The following is a 16,488-nucleotide window of genomic DNA, read 5'->3' on the forward strand; positions in this document are numbered from 1 at the left end:
TATATCTAAGAAGGTCATCCACAATTACTATTTAGGATTTAAATGGACTAGAATTTTTCTGTGTTCCCAAGATAGCAGAACATTTCTAAAGTACCAAACTATTAATTATCAGTCTTCCATTTTCCTTTCAACATTTCCTTTTTTTCTAAAGGTAAATTCTCTTTCCTGGGTTCTAAAGTACAGTGATTTGACAAACAGGACTTGAAAAATGTGAATTAGACCAAAATTAAGATGGTTGGTTCATTTTTTTCTTTGAGATCCATATTTTTCAGAATTTGAGACAAAATCCTAATCTAAAATTTTTTCATTTAAACAATTTAGGTAATTTTGACCTTTGTCATTTTCACTGAAATAAATATCCTGTCTGTATACATACTGCTGAGAGCACTGCTTAGGCTGACTTTATTACAATACAGAAAAAGCTTAGAAAAATTACTCACGAATGAAGGTATGTCGCCATTTTATATAAAATATCTTTCATCTGTACAGATATGACATTATTTGAATAAGCTCTCCACAGATGACAGGAACGCCAGTTCAAACTCCTGATCAGAGAATCTGCTTACAGATGCCCGAGCACTGCTTCGGATTTGGAGTCTCTTTTCCTCAGACATGGAAAGAATATGAGCCATGGTTTCCGCGTAGCCTTCTTCGCTTTCAGCCAGAAATCCAGTTATCTCTCCTTCGTGAGGGACGACGATGTCAAGCTTGGGGCCCCCTGAATTGTGTGCGAGGATAATCGTGCCAGCTGCCATACACTCGACAACTCCTGAGAAAGAAACAAAACCATGTGGTCTTTGAACTTTCTGAGAGTGTTCACAAGAACAAGGATGAGAAGAAACCTCTATAAATTTTAGGACACTCATGAGAAATTTAACCACATGTCTGTTGGGCCTATAAATCTGCTCACTTAAACTTCCATGGTGTCAAGTAATTTTAAGTTTTTTAGTTTTTGGCCTTCACAATAATGCCACTTGGTTCTTAATTGAAACAGACAGGCAGGCGAGAGAACAGTCTGTAAAAAACAGATCCCTGCAGGTAATAAAATGAAGTACACTACAGAATGCTGGCAAGATGGCAGACTGAAAGATAAAAGGTGTAAAGAGATACCAAAAGCAAAATTTCAGGAGTTCCAATTCCAGCAGTAGGAGGTTGCCCTCCTCCCTCTACTTCTTCTTCTTTGCTGGCTCCTCCTCTTCTGCCCACTTCTGAACCCTGCTCGTTCTCAGCATTTTGCAGCAGGGGCCTCTTCTCACTGGGCACTTTCCCTAGGCCGCCTGACCCTCTTCCGTGGGGCTTCCGTAACGACCCGGACGGCAACGAACTCCTCCGTCTGTGTTTGCTAGTCAGGTCCCTCACCTGCACTGCAGACTCATAGAGACAAGTGTCCACTGTACACACCCACCTCCGTGTCCTGCAGATCACTCTAACTCTACCTGCTGGGAACCTGGCTCATCAACTGCCTCTCCTCTTGGGACTGTGTCTCGAGGTGACAGCCATCCACTGTTCATACATTTGCCTACACTCAAAACCCCAGGAGGTCCTCTTGGACTCTTCTCTCTCCTTCACGTAAGACGTCCAATTAATCACCACGTCCTGTTCAATCCTGCCTCAGAATTTCCCTCGAGCGTGTTTGCCTACCGTGTTTGTACCACAGCACGTCACCCAGGTTGCCAGGGCAGCCCAACACATCCTCCTGCCTTCCTCCCCTGGCCCTCCCTGCTCCTCACTGATCCACCCCTCCACGGCAACCACAGTGAACTTGAGGAAATAGAAATCTTTTAAATCCAATACTCAAAATCAGTCTATCTTTTCCCACTGGCTTCACCTGGCCCCAGCTCCCCTCTCCATCAGCGTGCTGTTCCTCCTGCGTGCTCCGGCCATACCGAACCCTTAGTTCCCTGAGTGCACCTGCTAGTGCCCTTATGGTCCCACCTGTCACGATGCTGTTCCCTCTGCTGGATATTCTCCCATCTCTTGCAAGGCTAACTTCTAATTACTGTTCAGGTCCCAGCTTACGCACCACACCACTTCCTCGGGCAACTGTTCTCTGACCTCACAAATCTGTTAGGTGTTTCTCTTGGGTGCTTCAAATCACCCTGCACTTGCCCTGGCACAGCACTTACCACCGTGTCCAGTAAAGTGCTGTTTAACTGGTCTGTATCACACACAGAGCTGGAAGTCTTGGAAGGGAACAACAGGTCCTGTCTCCCAGTCATTTTCCCAGCACCCGCCACGTGCCTGGCACACTGAATGCTCCAGTAAGTCTCCATGGGAGGAGGCACAGGGAGTCAGACCCTGTGCAGAAGGTCTGAATCAAAAAGTTCTTGCTGTATGTCTGGGCTCAGTAATGTGCGACCCACTAGGGATAGACAGGAGGGTAAGAGAAATCATAGCCTTAGCACAGGAGACTTCACTTTATGTTTTTCCATTTTCCCTGAACACCTAGCAGTGTGGACACAAAGCAGCCATTTGAGAAATAGATGTTGAACCAAATTAGACACAAGACAGCAGTTGACTTTATACCAAATGAATAAACAGGAAGTCAGGATATAGAGAGCAGCTTGTGCTAGAATAAACAAGAAAGGCTAAATTAAAGGCTAAGGAGATGAAAGTCAGACACTTATAATGGGATTTGGCAGAAAAAGGAGGGTAGGCCATTTCAATAATGGGTAGGGAATCAACAGAAGAAACAACAGAATTGCCATGAGGAGCCCTGTCAGCTCAGCTTTTGGTGTACATGAAAATCACCTGATGAGCTTTACTGAAATACATCTACCTGGGCCCCACCCAGAGATTCGGATTTGGTCCTTCAGTGAGATTAGGCCAGGAATCTGTACCAGTCCAGACACAGAGTTAGGTGGGGCAGAGAAACTGGTAGGTAAGAGCAGGGGCTGAGTTAGGATCCAAGCTCTATCTCTTATTGCTAAGGCTGAACAAGGGCAAGTTCAAAACCTCTCTGTGCCTGAGTTTCTTTATTCGTCAAATGGAAATAATAGTACATCAAGCAGGGTTTCAGAGAGGATTAAATCAGATAATACTTGTAAAGATCTCAACAGTGACTTATGCACAGTAAGCTGTCAATAAATATCAGCTATTATTATTGACTACATACTGTTATGTCCTGCGGGGTCTCAAATGAAAAAAGTTTACTTGGCAGACTGGGAGAGGAGAATTAGACCTGTTGTGAACTTCTAGAGTATTATTATTTTATCAGCAGAACCCAAATGTACATCTCATGACACCAAACGAGTTGCTGAAAGGACAAACTCACCAATCCCAAAATGCTCGTTCCACATGGTGTGCAGACCAATTGTTGCTTCAGACAAGTAAGTCTTTAACTCATCAAATGGAATGTTTATTTTAAATTCCACATCTTCTTGAACTCCCAGATCCTCAGAAAGCTTTCTCAGTTGGTTTACCCTGAGCTCATCATCTTGGTTACGACACCCTCCAATGAGGACAAGTTTAAGGGAAGGAAGTGATCCAGCCACCTTCTTATTCAGCAATTTAGCAAAGGCTTTGATCTGCAAAGGATGATTCTTTTCAGGCCGGAACTGGCCAATGGAAACCAGCAAATGTCCTGGGGTTGTCTTTTTCTCGTGTAAGGGAATGTCCAGAAAGGTCTGTACATCACAAGGTGGGTAAACAATATTAGTGCAATTCCCGACTTTCCACAGTGAGAGAATGTGGTTTAGTGTCCAAGAAGAATTGACCATCACTACATCACTGCAAGAACCCACAAGTCCATAAATAAAAGCAAATAAATAGTAATAGATGAGCTTTACTTTGCTGAGAAAAGGATTCCTGGTAATGAAGGCTGCGTTATTAAATCCGACATTTTGGTTCTTCACTACAGACAGCATATCGGTGCTGATCGTGGGATAATGAACGTAGCTGCCAATGCGACAACCACCTAGATACTTAAACAGAGGCAGTGTGAACGCGTATCCCATTGAATCGATGTAAACGTCAGGAACACACTGCATTAGAGCTTCCCAGCCAAGAAAAATGGATCCTAGACTTTGGCCCAGCAGTGTGAAGTGAGGATAGAGCGAATCTTCCACAAGGTAGCGTTTCCTCAGGAAAACAAACTTCACTGGGTGAGTGAGCCTGATGTTAAATCTTCGGAAAGCACCTTCTAGAATCTGTTGACCACTGACGTTCACGTCACCAGTATACACAACATAAATTGCTTCAGGATACCTAAAACAGAATGCAGTAGTTAAGATTTTCACTGGTTTAGGTTAAAATCGAGCAGAAAAGTTGGAGATAATTATTTTGTCACAATCATAAAGAAGGTTATTTCTATATTGAAAAAAAATGTTTTCCACTGTTTTTCCTTCATTGCACTTGGTCTGCTGATCCCGAGTCCTCTGCTGTCCTGGGAGTTAAATGTTAGTCCTCCAAATGAGACTTCGAGTTCTTTGCTATTTCCTCTTCTGAGAGTTTTGCATAGAGCAGACATCAACAGAAATTGCTGACATTTCCGCTTTTATGAAATACACAGAAACTTTATTCTGACGACCTTTTCAGTATAAAATGGTAATATCAATAACGTACTCCTAAACAAGAGTTAAAACTTACTAAATGTATCTTTAGACAGGATCATAGATGCTAAAGTGTTACTCTATTTTTATCTGAGAAATGCAATAAGATTCTAAAAGCTAGATCAGGTGCCTGCATCAAAATTAGATAGGGTATAATAATAATGGAAGTCTTTAAAAGTATATATTCTTATGACTATGCTTTTGGCATTTGCTCTGATGGTGTTTTTGGCTACTGAGTCATAAAACATTTCTTAAGTATCTAGTATGAGCTACTAGGTTCAGGGATTAGAGGGTCTTTACTCTCGAGGAGCTGAGTTCAGTGGGGAAAACAGATATATAAACAGAAAACTGCAAAACTGTGATATGTGTTGATAAAGACAGCCAAGGGATGCTGTGCAGACCCGAAGGATGAGCATCTAACTGCACTTCCCCACAGGCAGAATGATCCTTAGACTGAGGTGTTTTTTGTTTTTTTTTTTTTAACGTTTATTTATTTTTGAGAGACAGAGAGAGAGGGAGAGAGCTTGCACACATGAGCAGGGAGAGGGGCAGAGAGACAGAGAGAATCGCAAGCAGGCTCCGCACTGTCAGTGCAGAGCCCGAAGCGGGGCTCAAACTCCAGAACCGTGAGATTATGACCTGAACTGAGATTAAGGGTCAGATGCTTAACCCACTGAGCCACTCGGGTGCCCCTGGAATGATCCTTATAAAACGTAAAAACGATTGTCATCTCCGATTGCTTAAAGATGGCCACAAATTCTTTGACACTTATCAAGTGGTGGGATCTGTGTCCCTTCCACTGGAATGACAGGCTCTGTGACTGCTTTTACCAATAGACTATGTCAAAGGTGACATTTTGCCAGTTTCTAGAGCCAAGTTCTATGGGGATGGTAATTTCTGCTTTGCTCTAGAGAAGTCAGCTGTCACATAAGACGTCCAACTATCCTGAGACTGCCATGTTGTGTGCAAGCCCAAGCGAGTCACGTAGAGAGGCTGCGGGCGACAGAGATGCCTGACCAGTGTTCCCCACCCTCACCCACTGTCACTGTTGCAATCATCCCAGCCCAGGAAGCAGGTATGTTAGTGGAGAAGCCTTCAGATGACTTGGAGCCAGCTGCCATCTAACTGCAGCAGCTTGGTATGCAGGATTTCAAACAGGGCCCATCAATCCCCAAACTGTGAAAAATAATGAGAAATTCTTGCTTTAGCCATCACGTTTTGGGGTGGCTTGTCACGTAGCAATGGATAAGCAGAATATCATCTCTCCGTCTGAAACACTCATATAGTTTCCCACAGCACTTAGAATACCAGCTAGACTCCTCACTCTACTCACTCAAGCCCTGAGTAATCTGGGCCCTGCCTCCGCTCTCTCACGTGCCCACAGGGTCAGCCAAACTGGATTCCTTTCTCTGAACAAGACAGGCTCCTTCCAGTCTTGGGGGACTTGCAAGAGTTGTTCCCTCCGTTTTGAACTCTCTTTTCTCATCTTCACTGTGTTTTCCTGAGGCAGATGGTATGGCATGTGATTTACAACATGGGTTCTGTAATGCAGTTCCCTTATCTGTCAAATGAGGGTAACGGTAACAACCTCGTAAGGTTACTCTGAAGATTGAGTGAGCTGACACGTGTAAAACACTTCAAACAATGCCTGGCACATAGTAAATGCTCAGTACACATCAGCTGCTTTTGTCATTTACACTTCAGTGAAGTATCACCTCCTTGGAGATTTTCCCTACTTACTCAGTACGGAATCATTCCCGGGGCACCCGAGTGGCTCTGCCGGTTAGGCATCTGACTCTTGATTTCGGCTCAGATCATGATCTCATGGTCATGAGATCAAGCCCCAAGCTCTGCTCAGTGCAGAGCCTGCTTGGAATTCTCTTTCTCCCTTTCTCTGCCCCTTTCCAATTCTTTCTCTCTCTCAAAATAAGTAAACATTAAAAAAATAAAGTATGGAGTCCTATTTTAATTTCTTGCGTAGCATCTCTCACCATTTGGTATTTTTCTTTTTAGGTATTATTTTGTCTCCTCTCCACTAAAATCTAAGATCCATGATCTATTTTGTTCACCATTCAATCTCAACTCAACAGTGCCTGACACAGAGTAGGTCCCCAAGAAATATTTCTAGATCGAATGAAAAGTGTATTGTAGTTTATGCTGAGTCAGGAGAGGCTTGTAGAAATTAGCTGAGGAGAAAAAGGTCAGAAAAAAAAAAGGAACACCGTATGGAAAGGCAAGGAATCTATAGAGAGAGCCTGATGCTCCTAGTTCAGTGTGCTAAGCAAAGTACACATGAAGGAATGGGGAGGGATGAAAAATAAAATGTGGCAAGAACAAGATGAAAAAGTATCTTCTATGTCCTACTGAGGATTTGGACTTCTTTCACTGCAGGTGACTTGGGAATAACAGAGTTTGCTGGGGAGTACAGTAGAGCTATCACAAAACTTTACCACTGCCCTCAAGAGTGAGAGAATCCAGGTAGACAAGTTAATGCACAGAGTTAGGAGAAGGAAAGAGCAGTAGTGATTAGAGAAGGAGCAGGGAAGACCTCAGAAAGGTGGGCAGTAAGCTGAGATCTAAGAACACGTTTTAGATCCAGGGAGTTATGGAAGATGGCAGAGGAAATACAAGGGTGGTGGCTGGAAGCCAGGATGAGCCGAGAAACAGAGACATAGAGTGAAGGGAATTCTGTGTGAAGGCTCTGGAACTGGATAAAGGGCATGTGCCAGGAAGTAGCATAACCAGGGAAGAATAATAGTTTCCTCCTATGATAAAACCACAAATGGAATTTGTACTTTACTGTGTTTATTCCTCCTACGTTTGGAGATGCAGGTGGGGAGAAGGAAGCCTAAAACATGAAATGACCGGGTAGTAGCACATTCTTTCGAACACGGTAACTTAAGACTAACTGGTAATGATATCAACATTAAAATCAGATAGATGCTCTCACAGAGATTATCTCCTGTGTGCCACTATGGACTAAATGTATTCAGGCTTAAAGTGTTCCTTGGTATTACTTGATATATTTCTGTTTACTATTCAACTTCTCCACACGTTCTTCCAAGGTGACAGTTATCCCCGCTAAATTTTGCCATTAAAGGGTGGATACTTTCCCTTTCCATTTCTTTATCATATCAACTAAAATTCAACAGGATCTTGTAAGGCAGGCTGGCACGTAACAGGAGCGTTTCCTTATTGAAGAACAATTAATTCCTGGCCATGAGTAAGGTGAGAGAAAGGTAAATTTCTGGGCAATGATTTTTTTTTTTTTAAAGGTACTACGAGAGCAAATGAGCTAAGAAAGATGCATACCTACTTTTTCTGCAGAGCCCTTAAGGCACACCACAAAACTCTTTCTCCTCCACCGCCAGCATTGCAGTACGGATGAAAAAATGCAATCACCAGTTGATTTTTCCCATTTTTGCTAGTTGCTACTGACTCTTTCTTTCTTCGTACCAGCAGTCTGATTCCCCAGAGGATAATGAACAAACATATGCATAAAATTCCACATACTGTCAGGCCAGGGAGGAATAATGAATAAAAAAACCTGAAACAAGAAGGAAAATATAAAAATCAACAGAAACAACAAATTAAAGTCCACTTTTACATATCCACTTTATATATCAGTAGTAAAGAGAGATTTTTATACCTGGGAGTCTGCTAACGAAATACTTTTTAATCAGCAGTAAAAATCAATGTTGAGCCACTTTTCTCCTAACAGTGTATGTGTTAAGGGACTAAAAACAGGGGCGCCTGGGTGGCTCAGTCGGTTAAGCGGCCGGCTCAGCTCAGGTCATGATCTCGTGGTCTGTGAGTTCGAGCCCCGTGTCGGGCTCTGTGCTGACAGCTCAGAGCCTGGAGCCTGTTTCAGATTCTGTGTCTCCCTCTCTCTGACCCTCCCCTGTTCATGCTCTGTCTCTCCCTGTCTCAAAAATAAATGTTAAAAAAAAATTTTTTTTTAAAAAAAGGACTAAAAACAAATTTATTAACCTAAACAAGACATGATCAGGAATGGCATCTGACCCTCAAAAATCACAACACAGAACCCGAGCAGTATGTCTTCTGAATGATCAATGAACATTTAATTAGTTAAAATGAACATTTAACTAGTAATGAACATTTAATTAGTTAAAAGTTTGATGAGGTAGCAAATCATTTTCATTCCTTCACTTCGCCTCAAATAGAACAATTTCTGGGGTGAGAGGAACTTAGATCTCTCCATTTCTATTACAAGTTCTGCATCTGATCTGTTTCTATGACCCTAGAACACTGCCTTTCCTTATGTGCCTCTAAATGAGTTGCCATAAATGCTCTGACAACCTACTTCTACTCCATACTCACTCCCCCACTGACTGCTAAAAGGCTCTTACTGCCAGGCTGACTGAAGCTCTGCAAAGGCAAGGAAGGACCCAGGCTTGTTTACCACTGGATGCCAAAGCCTAGCATAATGCCTAGGCCAGAGAAGGCATCCGTGTTTGTTGACTGCATACAAAATTCTTTACCTCTTCAGACGTCTCTTAGATGATGTTAAAATAATTTTTCAAAGTGTGTTTTTCTGTTAGCGTTAGGCAATATAGCTGGTATCTAGCTTCATATTTTTTATATCTTGCCTACCCTTTATAAAGGATCCGGGGAGCTTGTAACACATAAAAACACTAAAATACTAAAACTTAAATAATGAAAACTCAGGGCGGGGGAGTTCAAGTATTTGGTGGGGAGCAGTGACAGGTGGGGGACATAGATATACAGACTCTAAGTTTGTACGTGGTAGTGAAAAGCAGATTGGGCTCTGAAGGGCTTAATGATCCAAGCATGTATGGGGATATTTTGTGTACTTGCATAGTTTGCATTGTCCATAAGTAGAAGACATAAATTCTTCAGAGAAATAACTTTTTTTCTTAATTTTTAAAGTTTATTTATTTTGAGAGAGAGAGACAGAGAGTAAGTGGGAGGGGCAGAGAGGGAGAGAGAGAATCCCAAGCACAGAGAGAAAATCTGACAGTGCAGAGCCTGACGTAGGGCTGGAACTTACGAACCATGAGATCATGACCTGAGCCAAAACAAGAGTTGGACGCTTAACCGACTGAGCCACCCAGGAGCCCCGGCAGAAATAAATATCTTATTTATATTTAGTTTGGAAACAAACTTCTCATGTGAGATTTCCTATTGTAAGTAAGTGCACTGTGTGAAGACGTATTTGACTTATTAGAATGATTGATCTCAGGATATCTTTAAACTCTTAAAAATTCCTGAAGACCCCATACAGCTTTTATTTCTATCAGGATTTCCCAACCTCGGCACTGCTGACATTTTAGACCACAATAATTCTTTGTCTGCAGGGACTGTCTTATGCATTATAGGATGTTTAGCTGCATTCCTGGTCTCAACCCACTGGATGCCTACAGTACCCTTCCAATCATGACCATAAGAATTATTTCGACATTGCTAAATGTCCTGCAGAAGTTAAAATCAGCCCTTGTTGAGAAATACTCATTTACATTGATTATATCTACCAATATTTAGCATATCAGAAATGAAACTGAGGAATTTAATGAATTATTCTGACAATGACAAATCCATTACAAGTTAATATAAAACACATTTTTATTAAAAAAACCCTTTTTTCCAAACAAACAAAAAAGAAATTCAGTAAGAAGGGTATTACTGTTTTAGATATTTGCAGATCTCTTTAATGTCTGGCTTAACAAAAGATAGTGGCTTTTAATATCTGCTTCTGCATTCAATCTTAGTGATATGTTGTTTTACTTGAAGTATATGAAGGAAATCTAAGCTCACTCAGATATGTAGTAGGAAAAGGGAGTGTGTTTAAATACCCTTTTCAGATGGTTACAGCATTTTTCTGTGATGTTATACCAAATTAGACAAGTAGTAATTTCTTAATTGTCAGGTGCAACATGGAGTTTGAAAGCCAATCAATGCCCTTTTCATACTCTGTTATACTGAAATCTTGTACTTTAAGTGGATCTTTTACCTATACATGATTTTGTAATGTCATGACTTGATTATTTGGAAAATATTGGTTCATGACTCATGTAGACTTTCCAAATGTGGGCACATTTTTTCATTGTATAATATCCCCAAATCACATTTGCTAATATCACTACCCATCTCTTCAGGAAAATCTTTTAATTATTGGAAAGTGGCCAAGCTTTGAATGGCAGATACAGGTTCTCCAAAATTCTAATTTTCACTTGAAAGTTCAAACTTTTTTATTAGCAATAAATTCTGTCACTTGTTTTCTTTGAACTGACAGGGTCACTTCATTCATTTTCAAATACCCAAGTCAGAAGAACCATACTTTGTCAGTCATTCTTTCAAGTAGAAACCACGTCCCATAAAAAAGTGTCTAATTCAGCTTTCAACTTAGCAATCATGCAAGAACTTTTCCTTGAGATAAGCATCATACTGCAGTATGAAGACATTATATATATTAAAAAGATATGTATTCAACTCAAGGTTAATTCTTAACAAAATTAATTTTTACTGTTTCATCAAGGACATTCTTAGTAAAACTGGCTTTAGCAAGTGCACGGTGGTGAAAAACACAAGACTTCTCATATACTTTGATTTCATTGCCTCGATTTGTAGTAAGTAGCAGTTTTATCCACTATTACTTTTGCACCATTGGTGCAAATGTAAACATAATGAGAAAGCAAATGTTAGCATAAATTATTATAAAAATAGTTTTGATCTTGAAGAACTATTAAAAGGGTCTTGAGGACCTGTCAAGGTCTATGGACCATACTTTGAGAACTACTGACTTAAAGGATGAACAGGGTTCGACATAAGTGGTAAGATTTGTCAATTATTTAATGTTTGGAATATATCTATTCATAAAAAGAATATTATACAGCTTTCCCAGGAAAAGTTAGAAGCCCATTTAATTTAAAATGAGGCTGATCCATAGAATCCAAGGATTTTTATGGCATTTCCTTCTAACGATTTAAGTGGGAAGATTCATGTGATAGGATTTTCAAACTGAACTATTTAACTTAAAATCAGAAAAAATAAATCCTACTAATAACTAAAGTTGAGCCAGTCCTTTATTGAGTCTCTTAGTTTCAAAGATACAGACTATATAAATTTATTAAACATCTACAGTACTTGCACATCAAAACTATCCATTTTAGAATTTGTTTAAATCTAACTAAAAATAGGGGCGCCTGGTGGCTCAGTCCAGTTAAGCATCCAAATTTTGGCTCAGGTCATGATCTCACAGTTTGTGGGTTCAAGCCCTGCATTGGGCTCTGTGCTGACAACTCAGAGCCTGGAGCCTGCTTCAGATTCTGTGTTTCCCTCACTCTCTGCCCTTCCCCAACTCGTGCTCTCTCTCTCTCACTCTCAAAAATAAACATTCAACTAGGGGCGCCTGGGTGGCTCAGTCGGTTGAGCGTCCGACTTCAGCCCGGGTCACAACTCGTGGTCTGTGAGTTCGAGCCCCGCGTCGGGCTCTGGGCTGATGGCTCAGAGCCTGGAGCCTGCTTCCGATTCTGTGTCTCCCTCTCTCTCTGCCCCTCCCCCGTTCATGCTCTGTCTCTCTCTGTCTCAAGAATAAATAAACGTTAAAAAAAATAAATAAATAAATAAAAAATAAGCATTCAACTATACAGTATATACATACACACACACACACACGTATATAAACTAAAAATATGTGCCATTAAATAATGTTTACCACAGAAACCCAAGGCTTTAAAAGATAATTAATCAACAGTGACTCATTCATTCAACAAACATTTATTTAGCCATTGTAATGCGCAAAGCACTGAGTCAGGGATATTTCAAATGTCAGGGAAGAATATGAAGCCTCTGAAAATAGACTTTCCTGTTCAAAATGTTTTAAATAATCATTATAGAAATTGGAGTAGAGGGGACAAAAATGAAGAAACAATACCTGAATTTTGGAGAGAATATGTATACACTGCAGGATGCTATCATGTTAATTACAAATTTCAACCTGAACAAAAATAGGTAGGTGTTAAAAGAACTGTGTAGATGGAATATAATAGGTCTTTTTTTTTTTTTTTAATAAATTTAGGGCAAGTCAGGTAAAAAACAGTAGTATTACAACAATAAAAGTAGGGGGGAAAAAGTCTGGGTTTTTTTTCACCAAAATGTTAACAGTAGTTATCTCCAGATGGTAGCACGCCTGGCCAGTTTTCTTTTTTGCTCCTCTATTTCCTAACTCTTCTATAAGAAACAATGTATTACCTATGTAATACAATTTTATATTACTCCTACATCAACCGGAAATAAAGATCAATGGATGATCATGAAGCAGATGATTCAACATAAACTTTTTATTTGTGAAAATAAAGAGAAATCTCACTAAAATGGAGTCAGGAGGCCAGAAGGGGGAACGCAGAGGAGCCCTATCACTCAAATGTCAATTTCATGAAGGACTGTCAATTACAGCATCCAACAGTAGAATCCTAAACACGATGGAATGGCCACTAACAGGCCCCAACAGGGAGAGATGTACGTCGCATTTCCTACAAGAGTACTCCTGCAACTCAGCCAATGAGAAACCCTCACTACTCTTGCTTTTCTCCAGCAGACTTTACTTCAACCCCCCCACCCCTTCAACTTCCTCCTTCTCCATAAAACAACGGTCCTCTCGTTGGTAGAACTTGCCAGGTATGGTTTTGTCATAGCTTGTATATCCAGAAATGCAATTCTCTGCTACTACCGAAAAAAACAAACAAACAAAACCAACCAAACCATTTTTGCTGGTAAGATAGCTGTTTTATTTTTAAGGTTAACATATTTAAGTGACATATGTTAACAGCGACCATTTTGGTGAGTGAAAGAGGGGAAACTAAAACGTGACAAGAGCCAGTTTATTCTTTACCAAAAAGAGAGACGATAGTTTGGAAAATGATCCATGGCTCAATTATAAAGGAAAACGAGAAATGAATATGGATAATTTATAACAGAATAGTTGGAGTGCGAACAAAAAAGAAAAAGGAAGGGAAACTGCACCCTTCAGCCAGAAGTGGGGCAGGCGAAGAAAACGCGGTTAACTGAGTCTTTAACCCAGTCAGCTTCAGTCTAATTAAAAGACTCCGAAGTGAGAACAGCGCTATCCTTGAGGCCTAGATTCGTGACTAGAAGATCCCCCTTCCCCGCAAACTTCAGTTGCCCTGGGCGGACAAGAACCACCGCGAAACAGAAAACGCCTGCGAGCCCACACCACCAGCTTCTCACCTTAGTAACTCGCACAAGCACCAACCCCCTTTGGTGGTCGCCATCTTCCCTCGACCCCCGAACTCAGGAAGCGCTTCGCTGTTCCTCTTCTCTATTGGCTCCAGAGGAAGCGGGCGGTGTTCTCTCCGCCCCCATGGGGCAGGTTTCGCGTTTCAATTGGCTGCTGGTAGTAGCTTCCCACGGCCTTCCAGTCAATAGAATCTCCCGGGGAGGAGACAAGTTTTCGGCGTGGCGCACAAGGGTCCCGCCCCCCCAGCGGGCGGGGCCGTAGTGGGAGTAGGGCTGGAGAGGGCGTGGCCTGTGATAGACAGCCGGGCACCCGCCCTCGGACCCCTCCCCCACTGGAAGCCCCCAGCCCGGGGCCCGCGGGCCGTTGAGACCAATGGGAGGCCCTTGCGCATCTCGGATCGATTTCCTAGGTGCGGAGTTCACTCCCGCGGCAGCTGCGGCATTTGGGACCCGCGACGCCCCGGAGCGAAGCGCGGAGCTGAGAGGCAGCTGTGCGGAGTGGACCCGAAGAAGGTGCCCGCCACGCCGCACCTCTCCGCCGGCGGTTGGCGAGCCCTGGGATCTGCATCTCCGGCTCGGCTCTGCGCCGCTCGCCCGCCCTCTTGTCCTTCACACGCCGGGGGCCTAAGACCGAGTCCGCAGCGTACCGGCCCGAGGTAGCGGAGACTTGGGAGGGAAGACCGGTCCCCGCCAGGGGCACTGGCAGGGCCGCCTCCGGGTGTGAATGAGGGTCCGAGGCCACCCTCCGCCCTTGCGCTTATCCCCGCACCCCCCCAAGGGCCAGGGCGCCAGGGCGCGCAACTTTAAATTAGCCGGTGGGAGCGAGGGCTGCTGATTCCCTGGTCTGAAATGCAGGAGACCTTTTCCAGACCCTTCCCCGGGTGAGAGAGCCGAACCGCAGAGATGCCACCCACAGCCCGCTCCCGGGGTTTTAACACCGCACTTCTCCACTAACCAGGTGACCTGTGGGCTCTGGGTGGATCACAGAAGAAATTGGTTCCTCCGGAGGAGGATGCTTGAGCAGGAGAGGCAGCTTACTGCTAGAGTAGGGGCCGGTTGGAAAGTAAGTTTCCCTACCCGAGCGCCGCGTGCTCACACCTACCTGGAGGACTTTCCACGCCCACCTGCCTGCCTTTCTCTGCGGCCTGGCTTGCTCGGGGAAGGCAGGGGGCTAGAGCCCTAGCTCCAGAAGAGCGCCCTTAGAAATGCTATGCCTTTCACGGGTTTGCAGGAACAATTTAAAACCCAGCACTTTCCCACTACTCTTTATGTCTGAAGCTGGATTTGTAAAGTGAGCGTTGAGTTGCTGTGTAAGAGCCCTAATTGCCCAGGACGAGTAAATTAGTTACCCAGAGAAGTTATGAAGAGTGCGCGGGTCTCTTTTTATCCAGGTCCTGCAACTTTTTTTTAAAGAACTGTTTTGAATTCATTTTAATTATACAAGTAACGCATTAATGTGGTGACTTAAAAATGCAAACAGCACAGAAATATTGAGCATGAAAAGCAGATCTGCTTCCTAATCCTTTTCTGTACATTTACATATGTCATCCTTTGTTCTGCAAATATTTATTCAACACTTACTGCATGTTTCAGGCATGGTACTGAAGAGCTGAAAATACAGTGGTTAAAAAATGTGTGTGTGTGTGTGTGTGTGTGTGTATCTCCAGATAAATCTTTAGGTTTTGTATGTATGTGGTTTTAAAATTTTTGTTTGTTTGTTGTAAATGAGATCACATAGTGTGTATTCTCCAACCTTTCTCCCCCCCCCCCCCCCCAATAGAACTGTCTTTTGGAGATTGTTTGATATCAGTACATAAACATCTATCTTGTTGTTCAGTTTAACCTCTATACAATATGGATGCATACCATAGTAAGTTTTATTTTTTCCCTGTGGGTGGACATTCTGTGTATTTCTAACTTTTTTTCCTCCCTTCACAAGCCATGCTGTAGAGGACATCCTTGTACATGATTTTTAATGCTGACACTTGAGTATTTCTTTAGGATGGACATGTAGGCCTGAATTGCTGGTCTACAGATTTCTAAAGTGAACTCAACAACATTATTTTGTGCCCTTTTGTAGTGAAATTTGTCTTAGGCTCTGGTGGTACAGAAATGGAAGGTAAGTGGATTAATGGATAGGTAGACAGAGGCTGGTCAATAGATGCCTCTAAGTGTAATGGCTCTGCATTTAATGGAGGTGCAAAGAACACATGGGGGAGGGTGGCTCAGACAGGGGCACACTTCTAACTCCCTACGGTGCCCCCACCTCTCTACCCATCAGAACAATCCTTGTCATTCCAGATCAAGCTCAAGGTGCTTCCTCCTTGAAACTTTGGTGACTGCTTCTCCCTGTGTTGACCTCAGCCTCTTCTGGATTTCTTAGAGAATAGTATTAGCTGATATTACTGAGCCTACTACCTGCTAGGCACTGTACTAAGCACTTTATATTCTTTTATGTGCACTGTCTTATTTAATCCTCACAAAACCCTTTGATGTAGGTATTATTTTTTTGTTCTCGCCACTTATTTAACAGTTGTTTTTTTTTTGGGGGGGGCATGAGTGAGTGAGGGGGTGAGAGAGAGAATCCCACATAGGCCCCACACTGTCAGCGCTTCACCCAAAGCGGGGCTCGAACTCATGAACAGTAGGATCATGACCTGAACCAAAGTTAGATGCTTAACTGACTAAACCACCCAGGTGC

At 42.6% G+C, this 16,488-nt stretch overlaps 2 protein-coding genes across 3 annotated transcripts in view; one reads left to right on the top strand and one right to left on the bottom strand.

Annotated features, from left to right (window-relative positions):
- Nucleotides 1–376: 376 nt before the first annotated feature.
- On the bottom strand, nt 377–13,906 carry ALG11 (ALG11 alpha-1,2-mannosyltransferase). The gene is made up of 4 exons (XM_045475127.1): nt 13,779–13,906; nt 7,867–8,097; nt 3,275–4,206; nt 377–769 (listed from the first exon to the last, which is right to left on the bottom strand). Exons 1-4 carry the CDS (start codon nt 13,820–13,822, stop codon nt 498–500), a joined length of 1,479 nt encoding a protein of 492 aa, XP_045331083.1. The 5' UTR covers nt 13,823–13,906; the 3' UTR covers nt 377–497.
- Nucleotides 13,907–14,235: 329 nt separating this feature from the next.
- Nucleotides 14,236–16,488, top strand: part of ATP7B (ATPase copper transporting beta) — a 79,017-nt gene continuing 76,764 nt past the window's right edge. Inside the window, exons 1-2 of one of the 2 annotated variants that reach the window (XM_045475071.1) lie at nt 14,236–14,443; nt 14,746–14,850. In XM_045475071.1, the coding sequence (XP_045331027.1) occupies nt 14,800–14,850 (51 nt within the window). In that variant the 5' untranslated portion in view covers nt 14,236–14,443; nt 14,746–14,799. The remainder of the gene's footprint in view (nt 14,444–14,745; nt 14,851–16,488) is intronic. The other variant, XM_045475080.1, reaches the window with a different exon arrangement.

Source organism: Leopardus geoffroyi, chromosome A1 (assembly GCF_018350155.1).
Source record: "Leopardus geoffroyi isolate Oge1 chromosome A1, O.geoffroyi_Oge1_pat1.0, whole genome shotgun sequence".
NCBI lineage: Eukaryota > Metazoa > Chordata > Mammalia > Carnivora > Felidae > Leopardus > Leopardus geoffroyi.

Excerpts from the sequence above, each read along its gene's own strand:
- ALG11 (XM_045475127.1), bottom strand. The coding sequence starts at position 13,822 with ATGGCGACCACCAAAGGGGGTTGGTGCTTGTGCGAGTTACTAAG. Across the intron at positions 8,098-13,778 it reads TGCTTGTGCGAGTTACTAAG|GTTTTTTTATTCATTATTCC; the intron begins GTGAGAAGCTGG and ends TTCTTGTTTCAG. Across the intron at positions 4,207-7,866 it reads TTAAGGGCTCTGCAGAAAAA|GTATCCTGAAGCAATTTATG; the intron begins GTAGGTATGCAT and ends ATTCTGTTTTAG.